Below are 17,459 nucleotides of genomic sequence, written 5' to 3'. Positions count from 1 at the left end.
ACTACAGGGCTTCTTAAATCTCTTCCAATTCTTATATATGATTCTTCAAATAATCATATTTATTAGAAAATATAACTCACATTTTTAAACTATAGCATTGAAATTACTATTGAAACAATTTTTAATAGGGCTTAAATTGACTTCCTGACTGCTTTCATTTTAATTCTTAAAAAGAGCAGCAGATGGAGAGTTTTATTTTGATACTAAGTAGACAAATCAGTGTCATCACATCTCATCATTCAACAATTAGCCGTTCATTCATCCAAAAAAGGTTTAATGAGCATCCTTGCAACCTGTGCTTTGATAGGTGCAAGGGATAAATGGCAAAGAAGCCTCAGAGGCTCCTGCCTTACTGAAGCTTATAGTCTGTAACCTTTAAATTATAAATTAGTGAACTATAACTTAAAACTCAAAGGAAACATTAGGTTTGTAGGAAAATACTCCATTTAGCTCGGTGCTTTCAAAATTTTCTACTGAAGTATCCCCAACAGCCAAGGAGAATAAATGCCTTGTACCCCCACAGAGTCTAGGGAAGCAGCTTGAGGGAAGCCTCTGGAAGCTAAAGGCTACTTTAACAGTGCGTGGCTTTTCCTAGCAAGTCACACAAATGTGTTTTTCTCTGTTTTAATATAAAAATAATGTTTTGTCATATCCACTGTCACTAAAATTGAAACTCCAAGCTGCTTTGATACCCACTACAGTGTTTATCCTGGGGGTATATATATTCCAGTTAAATAAGCCAATGCTTATATAATATCTTATATTTAAAGTTTTCCTCCCATTAGGGAAAAACTATTTTCAAGAAAGCCCTATGGGTACAGGAATTTTTATTAATCAAAGATAGATATTCATACTTGTTAAGTCATATGGGACATTTTACTTATTTTTCTTTTCTTTAATATTTCTCCTACAGATGGTTGAGTAGAGTAAAATATAGAAAATTATATAGGTCGGTGAAACGGGATAAGAAAAAACATACTTGGAAGAGTAGAATGTAATTACTTTTGGTACTTGAGAATTATTTGAAGTTATAAAGATTGGCAGAAATATTATACACATATGCTGAGAAGATTCCATGATTGGTTAGCAGAACATGTACCTCAGACTTAGTTACTAGCATTCATCACATCTATATAGGTTTTGAAGCTAAAAAGATTATTCTAAATACAATTCTGTCACAAGCACGCATGGCAGTCTTCTTTTTAAAATTGATACCGCTTGTTTTAGGGAAATGAGGATACATAAAAATTTATATGTAATAATTCAGTGAATATAATTTGCTTGTTTGTTTGTTTAGGAGAGAAGCCATATGAATGCCCAAACTGCAAGAAACGCTTTTCCCATTCTGGCTCCTATAGCTCACACATAAGCAGTAAGAAATGTATCAGCTTGATACCTGTGAATGGGCGACCAAGAACAGGACTCAAGACATCTCAGTGTTCTTCACCGTCTCTTTCAGCATCACCAGGCAGTCCCACACGACCACAGATACGGCAAAAGATAGAGAATAAACCCCTTCAAGAACAACTTTCTGTTAACCAAATTAAAACTGAACCTGTGGATTATGAATTCAAACCCATAGTGGTTGCTTCAGGAATCAACTGTTCAACCCCTTTACAAAATGGGGTTTTCACTGGTGGTGGCCCATTACAGGCAACCAGTTCTCCTCAGGGCGTGGTGCAAGCTGTTGTTCTGCCAACAGTTGGTTTGGTGTCTCCCATAAGTATCAATTTAAGTGATATTCAGAATGTACTTAAAGTGGCGGTAGATGGTAATGTAATAAGGCAAGTGTTGGAGAATAATCAAGCCAATCTTGCATCCAAAGAACAAGAAACAATCAATGCTTCACCCATACAACAAGGTGGCCATTCTGTTATTTCAGCCATCAGTCTTCCTTTGGTTGATCAAGATGGAACAACCAAAATTATCATCAACTACAGTCTTGAGCAGGCTAGCCAACTTCAAGTTGTTCCTCAAAATTTAAAAAAAGAAAATCCAGTCACAACAAACAGTTGTAAAAGTGAAAAGTTACCAGAAGATCTTACTGTTAAGTCTGAGAAGGACAAAAGCTTTGAAGGGGGGGTGAATGATAGCACTTGTCTTCTGTGTGATGATTGTCCAGGAGATATTAATGCACTTCCAGAATTAAAGCACTATGACCTAAAGCAGCCTACTCAGCCTCCTCCACTCCCTGCAGCAGAAGCTGAGAAGCCTGAGTCCTCTGTTTCATCAGCTACTGGAGATGGCAATTTGTCTCCCAGTCAGCCACCTTTAAAGAACCTCTTGTCTCTCCTAAAAGCATATTATGCTTTGAATGCACAACCAAGTGCAGAAGAGCTCTCAAAAATTGCTGATTCAGTAAACCTACCACTGGATGTAGTAAAAAAGTGGTTTGAAAAGATGCAAGCTGGACAGATTTCAGTGCAATCTTCTGAACCATCTTCTCCTGAACCAGGCAAAGTAAATATCCCTGCCAAGAACAATGATCATCCTCAATCTGCAAATGCAAATGAACCCCAGGACAGCACAGTAAATCTACAAAGTCCTTTGAAGATGACTAACTCCCCAGTTTTACCACTGGGATCAACCACCAATGGTTCCAGAAGTAGTACACCATCCCCATCACCTCTAAACCTTTCCTCATCCAGAAATACACAGGGTTACTTGTACACAGCTGAGGGTGCACAAGAAGAGCCACAAGTAGAACCTCTTGATCTTTCACTACCAAAGCAACAGGGAGAATTATTAGAAAGGTCAACTATCACTAGTGTTTACCAGAACAGTGTTTATTCTGTCCAGGAAGAACCCTTGAACTTGTCTTGCGCAAAAAAGGAGCCACAAAAGGACAGTTGTGTTACAGACTCAGAACCAGTTGTAAATGTAATCCCACCAAGTGCCAACCCCATAAATATCGCTATACCTACCGTCACTGCCCAGTTACCCACAATCGTGGCCATTGCTGACCAGAACAGTGTTCCATGCTTACGAGCACTAGCTGCCAATAAGCAAACGATTCTGATTCCCCAGGTGGCATACACATACTCAACTACGGTCAGCCCTGCAGTCCAAGAACCACCCTTGAAAGTGATCCAGCCAAATGGAAATCAGGTAAAAAATAACCCCCATCCTGAACCTGGCTATTAATATGCTATTTGACTAATTTCAATTAACTTTGTCTAATAAATATCAGTCCCGTAGAGCCAACTAGATTATTACAAACTGTCATTTTTAAAAGGATCAATGTTTGCTTTAACTTTTCTGGCATGATGTCTTCAGTTGGTTGTTTGCTAATCCAGGGTATTGTTACCAACTTAAAGTTTGAAATGCTATTCTACTGTGAAAGATGATTTATAAGTCTCAGCTAAAAACCTGTTTGAAGTTAGAAATCAAAAAACAAAATTGAAATACTTGCTAATTGGGTTTCTGTTTTTATAGCTAAATTCCTAAAATAGTAGTAGTTTCTGCCTTGATTATGGTCATTAATAAATGGAAATATGTTCCCATTCACAGGTTCATACCAGGCAAACTTATCTATCACTTTTATATACTAATACATCTGTTTATAAAAGGTTTTAATTAAATAAACAGGAATGAAGTATACAAAGAATGCATCTTGTGAATTTACTGATCATTTTATGAACTGTGCATAAACAGTGTTCAGTCGTAATGTATATGAGGAAGTGTGGCTGTGAACCTAAAAATACATATGCATTTTCCTCCTTAACTATCATTAGTGTTTACCAGAACAGTGTTTATTCTGTCCAGGAAGAACCCTTGAACTGGTCTTACCCCCAAAATCCACAAGTTTTGGATAGAGCTATTGTATGCCTCATTGTCCAGACTTTTTCCATGTCACTGATGTTGATGTTTTCCCATTTTTTCCATCAATTTCTGATGGAATCAAATGAATGCTAGAAACAACTTTGATATTTTATGCAAATATTTTCTATAAGTATGATAATTTCAATATCCTGCTCAAACTTGTATTTGCTGTTTTTGTTTTCCCTTAAATATTGCTACTGATTGGGTTTCCTATAATTGTGATAACTCTTGAAAAAAATTTCTGACATGATCATTGAATTCCTCCAAATTTTTAGTGTACAGAACACTTTGCATGCCTTTGAGTAGAAACAGAGCCATCCTTAGCATTTCATAGACTCATGTGTCACGTGACTAGATCAAGTAGCAGTGAAAGTAGAATCAAGTTACTTCAGCACCAAGGCCACTCACAAATGACAGGGACAGATGGCTGCACCTCTCTTGCCTCATAAAGCCATAAGAAATGTTGTGAATAACCTTCAACTTTTAGAAAATCTGTGGGTTTGAGGCAATGGCATGGAACACTCTAGATAAGGTAGAAAGATCTTAGGGGACCCAGTTCCACAACAGGCTCCCTGCAGGGTTATTTGGCTTACGTAAGAGTGTGCTGCCCAAAATTATCTCCGTGAGACTGCCTGGAGTTTCTTTTTATCACCCTGGAATTCTAAAGGTTCATTTTGACTAGCAATTATTTCTGTTAAAAAGATAGACCCTCCTGCATTGTTTTTCCATCTTGCTCCTTAGACAAGTGGTAGAGCACACCTCTCTCTTTTCAAGGAGACCGTGGAGGTTAAAGAACCCTGAAGTTCTGGAGGATACAGTTGAAAGACCAGGTTTTAAAAACAGAATGTTAGCTTTTGCTTAGTGAAACCCAGAATGAAAAAAATGAAGGCAAACGATGCAGTTAGTAATGAGTGACTAATTAGCAAACTAAAAGTTAAAACCTTCTGCAAATTTCTCATAATGATTCACATGAAACTAAGTAAACTCTGTTACTATATATTTTACATGCTTTCTTTTGGGTGTCCTTGCTTTCTTTCCAGTACCAGTTGAGTATATGTCTTTGCTATAGTTTTGACTGTTATCCCCAACCTCACTCTTGTCTTTGTCACCTCCACCTGTGATCTGGCCCCACTCTTGGGGCGCATGTGCAGTGAAGATCAGTGTGCTTGCTTTGGTCAAGTCCTTGAAAGTATAAAAGTATAAGTTAAAGTAGTTCTTTATCTCATGCTTTTATGTATATCTCTTATTTATCTTTTAATGTTAAATTAAATTTTCTCACACCTTTCTCCCTCTAGGATGAAAGACAAGATACTAGCTCAGAAGGAGTATCAAATGTAGAGGATCAGAATGACTCTGATTCTACACCGCCCAAAAAGAAAATGCGGAAGACAGAAAATGGAATGTATGCTTGTGATTTGTGTGATAAGATATTCCAAAAGAGTAGTTCATTATTGAGACATAAATATGAACACACAGGTATGTCAGTGAACACAAACATAAAGTGTCCATGATATGATATACTGGAAGATGCAAAATTAAAAACTAAAGTTTTAGAATTTTATTTCTTCTTCTTCTTTTTTTTTTTTTTATTTTGTTTTGAGATGAGGTCTGACTCTAGTCACCCAGGCTGGAGTGCAGTGGCACGCAATCTCGATCTCGGCTCACTGCAACCTCTGCCTCCCGGGCTCAAGCCATCCTTTCGTCTCAGCCTCCTGAGTAGCTGGGACTATAGGCACATACCACCACACTCGGCCAATTTTGATATAGACAGGTTTTGCCATGTTGCCCAGGCTGGTCTTGAACTAATGAGCTCGAGCCATCTACCCACCTCGGCCTCAGAAACTAATGGGATTACAGGCATGAGCCACCACGCTCGACCCAGAATTAATTTTCTTATTTCTTACTTCTCTGATCTGGCCATTTTCACCTGTTTGCCCACTTCTACCTTGTACTTAAGGTCTGTGCCTTTCTTTTGGTTTTTTGCTTCATCTGTTTTTTTGGGCTTTTTTTTGTTTGTTTTTTTCATGACTTGTTTCCTTTAAGCTGACACAGCATTTATTCTGTCCACGTTCATTTAATGCAAGTTTATGCTATATTAATAAAAACATAGTACATAGTACCTATTAATAAAAAATATGAGACCAGTAGGCTAAAGTCATAGGGAGACAGGATCTGGCTTCATAAAAGAAAAAGCTGCTTCATAAAAGAAAAAGCTGCTTCATAAAAGAAAAAGCTGCTTCATAAGCATGCAGCAAGCTGTCCTGGCAAGTCAAGATCTTTTAAGTAAGAAGTTCTGCCTAAGAGGTTGGACTAGAAGATTCTAAGATCCTGTAATTCTGCCACAAAATATGCCTCCTTAGGTTGACTCAGGGATGGCAAACTATAGCTCACAGGCCAAATGTGAGCATACCCATGTTTTTCTAAGGCCTAGGAGGTAAGAATGGTAGTTTTTGATTTTGTTTTTACATTTTTAAATGATTGAAAAAGATGAAAAGAATATTTGTGACTGATGAAAATTATGTGAAAGTCAAATATCAGCATCCCTAAATAAAATTAGTTGGAAGACAGTATCGCCCATTCATTTACATTTTGTCTATGTCAGCTTTCATGCTGTTCTACAATGACAGGATTGAGAAGCTGCTACAGACACCATTTGGCCTGCAAAGCCTTTAATACTCACTACCCTTTACAGAAAATAGTTGCCAACTCCTGGCCTATTTCATTCCTTCCATCAGTGAAGTACTGATAAATTTTAACACCTGGTTCTCTGAAGGGTGGTGAAGCCCTGATTTGTAGTGTTTGCAGCTTTTTGTGGCATAAATACTCCCATCATGGTGGATTTCGAGCTTGAGTGTGATGTCAGTCAGCTTGCAGAATTCCTGAAAATTTAGCAGTAGACTCTCTCTAGCCAGTACAAACTGGCTCCAGCACACTCCTGTGTCTCTCTCTAACATGGGTTGCTGTAGAAGGGGCTGGATTCATCCTGAGCTCTTTAATCCCCTACCTGCTCTTCCCTGCCCCCACTACCAGCCATTATGACTACAGTATCCGTATTTATCTTTCATATTCTTAACTGTTTCAGTGTATTTTTTACTCTTGTGAGAAAAGATAGAATTGTTTTTCCTTCTTCAATCTGTGGATTCATACAGTGACACTTGGAAGGTTCTTGGAGCTAAAAACTAGTATTACATAAGAGAAAGTCACACCTCTCAAAATCAGCCCCCTGTAACTCAGTCCTCTGGTTTTCAGAGATCTAAGAAAAGTTAGAAAATCCCCTTCCTCTTCAGGCAAAGTTAAATATTAGCAAATATCAAAGTGAAAAATATATATGAAAAACTACACTATTTCTGAAATTAAAAATCATTTCTGCATTTGTTAGTGTTAACTGCTTCATAGCTCTGAAATTGGACATTATGAGTCCTAACTATGATCAGTTGTTGCCAGTCCTTTTCATGTCTGGGCAGCAGCACTCCTCTAGCCTGTGCGTTCTCAGGAGGGGCAATATTGCCCTCATGGGCCAAAACTTGTTTCTTAGGGGGCAAAAAAATCTGAGATACTACAATGGCTGTGGTTTTCTAAAGAAGCTCCGTATATACACTGTATATTTATGAGTTTTATCGTGTATAAAAGTATATAGTAAACATTAAAATTTCATTGGGGGGCAGAGCTGTGACTAGGAAAACAAAATGACTAAAAAGAGACCTTGTAGTGATAATGAAGAACACAAGGTGAGCAGCACGTCTGTCCCTGCCTGCCCTCACTGTGCTCGCTCACTACCAGACATCTCCTCCCAGCTGCACTTGGCCCATTTTCCACCTCACTGTCATGATGCTTGTATTTTTGGCATTTCAATCTCATGTAGCTCCCATTGACCTAATCATCTGCACAGCAAGAGTGTAGAGCACTGCGTTTTTTAATGTAAAGAACAAACCAAATTGCAGTGTTATATTACAAAGAGTTTGGGGACCTGGAAATGTTTTAAAAATGAAACTAATAACCCTCCCCTTTCTACAACATGAAGTACCCAAAAAACCGTATAAGGATTTTATTTGCTGAATACCACCATTTTATTTAACAGAATTCTTATTTTGCAGGTAAAAGACCTCATGAGTGTGGAATCTGTAAAAAGGCATTTAAACACAAACATCATTTGATTGAACACATGCGATTACATTCTGGAGAAAAGCCCTATCAATGTGACAAATGTGGAAAGCGCTTCTCACACTCTGGGTCTTATTCTCAACACATGAATCATCGCTACTCCTACTGTAAGAGAGAAGCGGAAGAACGTGACAGCACAGAGCAGGAAGAGGCAGGGCCTGAAATCCTCTCGAATGAGCACGTGGGTGCCAGGGCGTCTCCCTCACAGGGTGACTCGGACGAGAGAGAGAGTTTGACAAGGGAAGAGGATGAAGACAGTGAAAAAGAGGAAGAGGAGGAGGATAAAGAGGTAGAAGAATTGCAGGAAGAAAAAGAATGTGAAAAACCACAAGGGGATGAGGAGGAGGAGGAAGAAGAAGTGGAAGAAGAGGTAGAAGAGGCAGAGAATGAGGGAGAAGAAGCAAAAACTGAAGGTCTGATGAAGGATGACAGGGCTGAAAGTCAAGCAAGCAGCTTAGGACAAAAAGTAAGTGAGAGTAGTGAGCAAGTGTCTGAAGAAAAGACAAATGAAGCCTAATCGTTTTTCTAGAAGGAAAATAAATTCTAATTGATAATGAATTTTGTTCAATATTATCCTTGCTTTTCATGGAAACACAGTAACCTGTATGCTGTGATTCCTGTTCACTACTGTGTAAAGTAAAAACTAAAAAATACAAAATACAAACACACACACACACACAAACACACACACACACAATAAATCCGGGTGTGCCTGAACCTCAGACCTAGTAATTTTTCATGCAGTTTTCAAAGTTAGGGACAAGTTTGTAACATGCAGCAGATTAGAAAACCTAATGACTCAGAGAGCAATGATACAAGAGGTTAAAGGAAGCTGATTAGATATGCATCTGGCATTGTTTTATCTTATCAGTATTAATTATCACTCTTATGTTGGTTTATTCTTAAGCTGTACAATTGGGAGAAATTTTATAATTTTTTATTGGTAAACATATGCTAAATCCGCTTCAGTATTTTATTATGTTTTTTAAAATGTGAGAACTTCTGCACTACAAAATGCCCTTCACAGAGAAGTATAATGTAGTTCCAACCCGTGCTAACTACCTTTTATAAATTCAATCTAGAAGGTAGTAATTTCTAATATTTAGATGTCTTAGTAGAGCGTATTATCATTTAAAGTGTATTGTTAGCCTTAAGAAAGCAGCTGATAGAAGAACTGAAGTTTCTTACTCATGTGGTTTAAAATGGAGTTCAAAAGATTGCCATTGAGTTCTGATTGCAGGGACTAACAATGTTAATCTAATAAGGACAGCAAAATCATCAGAATCAGTGTTTGTGATTGTGTTTGAATATGTGGTAACATATGAAGGATATGACATGAAGCTTTGTATCTCCTTTGGCCTTAAGCAAGACCTGTGTGCTGTAAGTGCCATTTCTCAGTATTTTCAAGGCTCTAACCCGCCTTCATCCAATGTGTGGCCTACAATAACTAGCATTTGTTGATTTGTTTGTTGTATCAAAATTCCCAAATAAAACTTAAAACCACTGACTCTGTCAGAGAAACTGAAACACTGGGACATTTCATCCTTCAATTCCTCGGTATTGATTTTATGTTAATTGATTTTCAGAATTTCTCTACAGAAACGAAAGGGAAATTTTCTAATCTGCTTTATCCATGTACTTGCATTTCAGACATGGACATGCCATTGTTATTTGGCTCATAACTGTTTCCAAATGTTAGTTATTATGGACCCGATTTATTAACAACATTAGCTGATTTTTACCTATCAGTATTATTTTATTTCTTTTAGTTTATAGATCTGTGCAACATTTTTGTACTGTATGTCTTCAAACCTGGCAGTATTAATACCCTTCTTACTGACATATGTACTTTTAGTTTTAGAAAACTTTTATATTTATGTGTCTTATTTTTATATTTCTTTATTTATTACACAGTGTAGTGTATAATACTGTAGTTTGTATTAATACAATAATATATTTTAGTATGAAAATTTGGAAAGTTGATAAGATTTAAAGTAGAGATGCAATTGGTTCTCCTGCATTGAGATTTGATTTAACAGTGTTATGTTAACATTTATACTTGCCTTGGACTGTAGAACAGAACTTAAATGGGAATGTATTAGTTTTACAACTACAATCAAGTCATTTTACCTTTACCCAGTTTTTAATATAAAACTTAAATTTTGAAATTCACTGTGTGACTAATAGCATGATGCTCTGCAGTTTTATTAAGAAATTAGCCTAACCATAAAACTCTCATTTCCTTAGTAAGCCAAATTAGGATTACCTTCTATAAACAGTGTTGGGAACAATGTTTAACATTTTGTGCCAATTTGTTCCTGTATTCATGTATGTAAGTTACAGATGACTCTTCATTTTTAAGTTCCTTGTTACATCATGGTCATTTTCTAGTTTTTTACCAGACTCCCCCCATCTCACAATAAAATGCATCAACAAGCCTGAACTGCTGTCATTCTTTTCATCATTATCAGTATTTTCTTTGGAAAACTGTGAAATGGGGTACATTGTCATCCTGCATTTGATTCATCTTGAGCTGAATTTGGGTAACACTAAATGTTTTAGACATTCTCCACTAAATTATGGATTTTCTTGTGGCTAAATGTTTCTGGAGAGGTCAGAGTTGACAAAACCTCTTCATAGGTCGCTCTTTCTTTCCTGAAATCCTTAATCCTCCACATCTCATGCTTCAGGTCATTTCAGGGAAGCCTGGGTTTAGATGCCTTTCTGACTCTCAGCTCCTGCACTTCTGTCATCCTACCTCTGATACTATTATTTATATTCCTTCCCCACTAGGACAGGAACCACGTTTGTCATAGTCACTCTCACATTCCTCACTGCCTAACAGGGTGCCTGGCATAAGTTGGGACAACAGATATTTGTTGAATAAAAATATAATTTGCATGTTTATGGGGCTCAGCTATGTTCTCACTTTTTTTGCTTCTAATTCCAGAATATATATGTTAAATGATCTAATAATTTGATTATTTTCTTATAAGTCTTATTAAACACTAGTCATAATAGACACAATAAATTATGCCTTCTTTTTCTATTGCCTTACTATTTTGATTTTTTGAAAGTGTATTTCTAGGTGTCTTCCTGGTGCTTAACCTCATGGTATATGGCACAGGTATTGCTGGCTTGTGGACATGACTACCTCCAATAGGAGTGATAGGACCAATCCTAGTCGGCTCTCCTTTTGTAGAATTCACTTCCCTTTCTAGGACCCCACATTCCTAGGTGCTCGTTACCATGTTGCCTGATTTCCCCTGTCACTGAGAGCAGCTACCAATAAACAGATTCACTGAAAAGGATTAGGAACTAAGAATTAGAAACTCTTCTTAGGGGGTATCCACAAAGCTCAATGAGGGCAGTGCTTGATATGTATGGATAAATGGCTAATAAAGGAATTTAGGCATTACCAGAACTTTTCAGAAAGAAAATGTACGTGGACCTTTCCCAGTATTCCCTCATACGACATACAACAAAAATAATAGCAGGGCCATATATTATTTATTCATGTCATGCACAGGTATTTCACTACTATCAAAATGTTCACAAAAGCCTCATAAAAAATAGAAATAAAGACCATGTGCCCATGAACACATACATATTAAGTAGCAGAATGAGGATATGAACATAGGCTTATCTGAGTCCAAAATCCATGCTTCTTTTTTTTATTTTTTTGAGGCAGAGTCTTGCTCTATTGCCTGGGCTGAAGTACAGTGGTGTGAACATGACTCACTGCAGCCTCAAACCTCCTGGGCTCAAGTGATTCTCCCACCTCAGCCTCCTGAGTAGCTAGGACACAGGCATACACCACCACACCTGGCTTTTTGTTGTTTGTTAGTTGGTTTGTTCGTTTGTTGGAGAGTCAGGGAGTCTCACTGTTTCCCAGGCTGGTCTTGAACTCCTGGGCTGGAGGAATCCTCCTGCCTTGGCCTCCCAAAGTGCTGGGATTATAGGCGTGAGCCACCATGTTCAGCCTGAAATCCATGCTCTTATCTAGCCTGTATCACATCTCATGAGAATAGTTTACAGTATCTCAATCTTCGCCTTGAAGTATATGGATAGAAAATATAAGACCAATATACATTTCATAGCCTGGTGGAAAAGAATGGATGGGGAATGAGATTTTTCAAATCTGTGTGCAAACTTAAAAAGAACTTTGAAAAGGATACTATTAAAGTGCACTGATTATGTTGACATGAAAATGTAGAACAGATTTCATCTCGTCCTATCAGTGGAAGAATATATTAGGACGTTCAATATGTGAATGTTGTCCTCTGCTCTAGTTCACATTCTATTCAACAATAGCAGAATGCACACTTTTTTCCTAACACATGGGACATTCATGAAGAGGGACCATATTATGGGCCATAAGTCAACTCTCAGATTTAAAAGAATTGCAAATAAAGTATTTTATTTGACTACAAAAGAATTAATTAAACTAGAAATCAGTAAATCAAATGTATCTGAAAAATCGCCCAAATTATTGGAAAATTGACAATACATTAGCCCAGATGTGGTTAAAAATAAATTATAAAATATGAGCTAAAAGTAAATACGACATATCAAAACTTGTAGCTTGCAGCAAAAGCAGTGAATATAAGAAAATGTATAGTATTAAATGCTTATATTAGAAAATAATAAAGGATTGAATCTTATCTAAGCTTCCATCTTAAGAAATTAAAACAAACCCAAAGCAAGCAGGAAAGAGGAAATAATAACAATAGCACAGAAAACAAAATAGAGTAAATCAATGAAATCAGAATTTTTTTTTAAAGATTAGTAAAATTGATAAACCTCTACCAGAAGAAAAGAGATACAAATTACTAATACCAGGACTGAGAGAGGCACATCATTACAGAGCCTATAAAGAAATGATAAGGAAATGCTAATGAACTTTATGCCAGTAAATTTGGCAACTTAGATGAAAATGACATATTTCTTGACTCAAACTACCAACATCCACTCAAGAAGAAATAGATAACCTAAATTTTTATTATCAACGGAAATTACATTTCTAGTTAAAAATCTTCCCAAAAAGAAAATTCCCAGCCCAAACAAATTCACTGGTGAATTCTACCAAACATGTAAGGAAGATAACTCTACCCATTCTACACAAACTTATCTATAAAATTGAAGAGGAGAAAACACTTCCCACTTCAGCCTGTAAAGCCAGCGTTAACCTAATACCAAAACAAGTCAATAACGTTACAAGAAACAAATCTACACATTGATGTTGCTTGTAAACATGGATACAAAAATTTTTAACAAAATTTAGGAAATCAATTTGGACCATATATCAAAAGGAAAATAGATCATGACCAAATGAGATTTATCCTAGGAGTGCAAGCTTTTTAAGCATTCAAAAATCAGTTGCAGATTTTTCTTCCCAGGGGTTACAGCCTGACAAACCCATCATAAGTTTAAAATACCATATCAAAAATGCATTTAGTATGCCTACTGAACATCATAGCCTAGCCTAACCTAGCTTAAACATGCTCAAAACACTTAATTAGCCCACAGTTGGGCAAAATCATTTCACACAAATCCTATTTTATAAGAAAGTGTTGAATGCTGGCAACACAGTACACTGTGGCGTATCAGTTGTTTACCCTCGTGATCATGTGGCTGACTGGAAGCTGTGGCTCACTGCTGCTTTGCAACATCACAAGAGTATTGTACTGCATATTGCTATCCCAAAAAATATCAGAATTATGGTTAATCAAAAAATATTTTGATCAAAATATGGTTGCTATTGAATGTATTGCTTTTGCACCATCATAAAGATGAAAGATATAAAGTCAAGTCATCAGAAGGCAGGGACCGTTTGTAGTGTAATTCACTGTATTTACGGCATAAAAAGAAAAAAAAATCATCTCAATAGGTGTGGAAGAAGCATCTGACAAAATTAAACACCAAGCCATTAATGTTCTCAGCAATCCAGGAATTGAAGGGAGTTTTCTCAACCTAATAAAGAGCATCAACAAAAAACCTACAGTTAACATCATACTCAGTGTGTAGGATCTAATGCTCTCCCCCTAAAATTAGGAACAAGGCAAGAATATCTGCTCTCACACCTTTATTGAACATTGTACTGGAGGTCCCACCCAGGGAAACATGACAAAAATAAATGAAAGAAATACACATTGGGGAAAAAATAAGTAAAATTTTATTTGCAGATAGTGTGGCTGTGTAGAAAACAAGAATTTGCAAAAAAACTAGAAAAGGTAAATGTAAGGTTACAAAATACACAGCCATTATGCAAAAATCAATCATATACTATCTAGTGATAAGAATGGAAAACAGGAATTTGCAAAAAACTAGAAAAGGTGAATGTAAAGTTCCAAGATACATAGTCATTATGCAAAAGTCAATCATATTCTATCTAGCGATAAGAATGGAAATGTTTTAAATATCAAAAGTATAAAATACTTATATTTGATAAAATATGGGCAAAGCCTGTACACTGAAAACTACAAGATGTTGCTGGGAAGAAATTAAAGATGCAACGAAAATTGAGAGATACTCTATGTTCATCGATCAGAAGACTCAATATCATTAAGATGTCAATTCTCCCCAAGATTTATTGACTCAGTGCAATTGCACTAAAAATCTCAGCAACATATCTGTAGAAATTGACAGGCTGGTTCTACACTTATATGGAAATGCAAAGGACTTCAAGTAGGCAAAACAATTTTGAAAAAAAAAAAGTTGGAGGACTTACACTACCTGATTTCTAGAGACATTTTTATAAAGCTACAGTAATCAAGACAAAGTTATATTGGGTGTGAGAATAGACACATAGATCAAGAAAACAAATAATAGTAGAAAAAAGACCCACATATACATAATTGATTTTTGCCAAATGTTTCAAGGTATAAATGGTGACACAATCGTCCTTTCTAAAAGCAATGCTGATATTAGATATCTGTATGATATTAGATATCCATATGAACTTGATTCTTATACCGTATACAAAAATTTTTCAAAATGGATTATAGACCTAAATATAGGAGCTAAAATTATAAAACTTCTAGAGGAAAATAAGTTCTTTGTGATCTTGAGTTAGACAAAGGTTTCCTAGATAAGACACTAAAAGCATGAATCAGAATTGTTGGATTGGACTTCATCAAAATGTAAATCTGTTAGGAAGATGCCGTTAAGAAAATCAGAATGGGATACGCAGATGGGTAGAAAGTATTTGCAAAACAGATGTGCATATACCCAAGAGACGTTTAAAACATGTCTACACAACCTATATATGAATGTTCATTGCAGCACTACTTATAATAGCCAAAAAATGTAAACAACCCAAATCCATCAAGTGATGAATAGTTAAAATGTAGTATATCCATACAATGGAATACTATGGAGCCTTAAAAAGGAATGAAATTCTTGTACCTGCTACAACATAGATGAATCCTGAAAACATTATGCTAAGTGAAAGAAACCAGTCACAAGAGTACGTATTCTATTATTCATTTATATGAAATGTCCAAAATAGGTAAATCGATATAGACAGAAAGTAGATGAGTGGCTGCGTAGTGCTCGAGGTGGGGAGAGAATGGGGAGTGACTGGCTACTAATGGGTATGAGTTTCTTTTGGGGGTTATGAAAGTGTTCTAAATTAGATTGTGGTGATATTTGCACAACTCTGTGAGGATACTAATCCATGTAATTATATATTTTAAGGGGTTAACTATGGTATGTGAACTGTATCTTAATAAAGCTGTTAAAAATATGTGTTTATACATGTTGAATATATAAAGAATATCTGAAAACTCTTACAACTAAATAAAAAGAAGAAAACACTTTTTTAATTGGGCAAAATTTTAAACTGACACTTTACCAAAAGACATTCAAGAGAGAAATAAGCATATGAAGAGATGATCAACACCATTAGTCACTAGGAAAAGACAAAACATACACTGACCTGGGCACGGTGGCTCACGCCTGTAATCCCAACACTTTGGGAGGCCGAGGCGGATGGATCACGATGTTAGGAGTTCAAGACCAGCCTGGCAAACATGGCAAAACCCCGTCTCTACTAAAAATACAAAAATTAGCTGGGCGTGGTGGCGGGCACCTGTAATCCCAGCTACTCAGGAGGCTGAGGCAGAGAACTGCTTGAACCCAGGAGGCAGAGGTTGCAGTAAGCCAAGATCACACCATTGCATTCCAGCCTGGGCAACACAGCGAGACTCCGTCTCAAAAAAAAAAAAATAAATGCACTGTGCTATCACTACACAACCAATAGACAAAAAAAAAAAAAAAAAATACACTGTGCTATCACTACACAACTGATAGAATGGCTGAAATTTAAAAGACTGTCGGTAACAAACACCAAATGTTGGCCAGGATATAGAGCAACTGGAACTTTTGTACATGGGTGGTAGGAATTTAAAATGGTAAAATAGTTTGTCAGTCTCTTATTAAAAACCCACATATTTAACGTATATACAACCCAAAAATCTCACCCCTTGGTATTCATCCAAGATAAATGAAAACATCTATCCACCTGAAGTATTGTATTAATATGTTCATAGCAGTTTTAGCAGTTTTAGTCATAATAGCCAAACCGGAGATAGCTCAAATGTCTATCAACCAGTGAACGAATAAACAAATTGCATTATATCCGTGCAACGGAATACCATAACAATAAATAACAACAAACGACATGGATGAATATCAAAAACAGATATACTAAGTATAACATGATGGTGTGGTGGTTATATAGGTATACAAATTTGTCTAAATAAATTAGTGTGTTTAAAATCATGTTTTTTTGCATGCAGGTTGGAGCTCAATAGGGCTGATTTTTAAACACACAGGAGAATGTATTAAGACAATCAAAAAATGAATTCAATCCCTGAAGCTATAAGAAAGCAAAAGTTCCAAGTTCAAACAGAAATACAAATGCACTTTTACATAAAAATCATCTGATTTTATTCAAAAGAAGGTAGGTATGTTATTCTAAAGTTAAGTCTTGGAAAAACATTTTTAACTTTAATCTGCTTTATAAATAATAATTCCATACAATGAATTATCTCACTTAGTGACTTTGCTGTACATTTCACAACTTACCTTTGAAAACTATCCCTTTCTGAAAGCTAAGCATTTGTGAGTATAACTTGTTGGGATGTTACTTTGGCTAAGATAGACATTCTAATGACACCCGCTTTTAGATGTTGGGTTTTTTTGTTTTGGCTAAAGTAGATTTAATTCTATGTAATATCCAAACTATAGAAAAGGTTATAGTGCATCAGAATAACAGGGGTATATAATTTATAATTTGGAGGACAGATTATCCTTTTAGATGTCAACCTCACATAACCCTCACTTCCTTTATTAATTAAAAACAGACCAAAAGTACTTGTTTTATATTCTAAGGGTAATAGTAAGCACTCTTTTTATGTTCTAATAATACGTTTTGAGCTTTGTTGCCTTTTTTGTTCAGTAACTCATATTTC

At 36.2% G+C, this 17,459-nt stretch overlaps 1 protein-coding gene across 10 annotated transcripts in view; it reads left to right on the top strand.

Annotated features, from left to right (window-relative positions):
- The window catches only part of ZEB1 (zinc finger E-box binding homeobox 1), a 210,379-nt gene extending 193,507 nt beyond the window's left edge, over positions 1-16,872 (top strand). For 9 of the 10 annotated variants that reach the window (XM_032144043.2, XM_032144034.2, XM_032144224.2 and 6 more), the window contains 3 exons: positions 1,298-3,108; positions 5,118-5,298; positions 7,917-11,030. In XM_032144043.2, coding sequence (XP_031999934.1) covers positions 1,298-3,108; positions 5,118-5,298; positions 7,917-8,500 — 2,576 coding nt within the window. In that variant the 3' untranslated portion in view covers positions 8,501-11,030. Of the gene's footprint in view, positions 1-1,297; positions 3,109-5,117; positions 5,299-7,916; positions 11,031-16,784 lie in introns of those variants that run through there. The other variant, XM_032144061.2, reaches the window with a different exon arrangement.
- Positions 16,873-17,459: the final 587 nt, after the last annotated feature.

The sequence above is a fragment of the Hylobates moloch genome, unplaced genomic scaffold (genome assembly GCF_009828535.3).
Source record: "Hylobates moloch isolate HMO894 unplaced genomic scaffold, HMol_V3 SCAFFOLD_3, whole genome shotgun sequence".
NCBI lineage: Eukaryota > Metazoa > Chordata > Mammalia > Primates > Hylobatidae > Hylobates > Hylobates moloch.
Note: the sequence above shows the minus strand (reverse complement) of the source record. Positions and strands in the feature narration are given on the sequence as shown.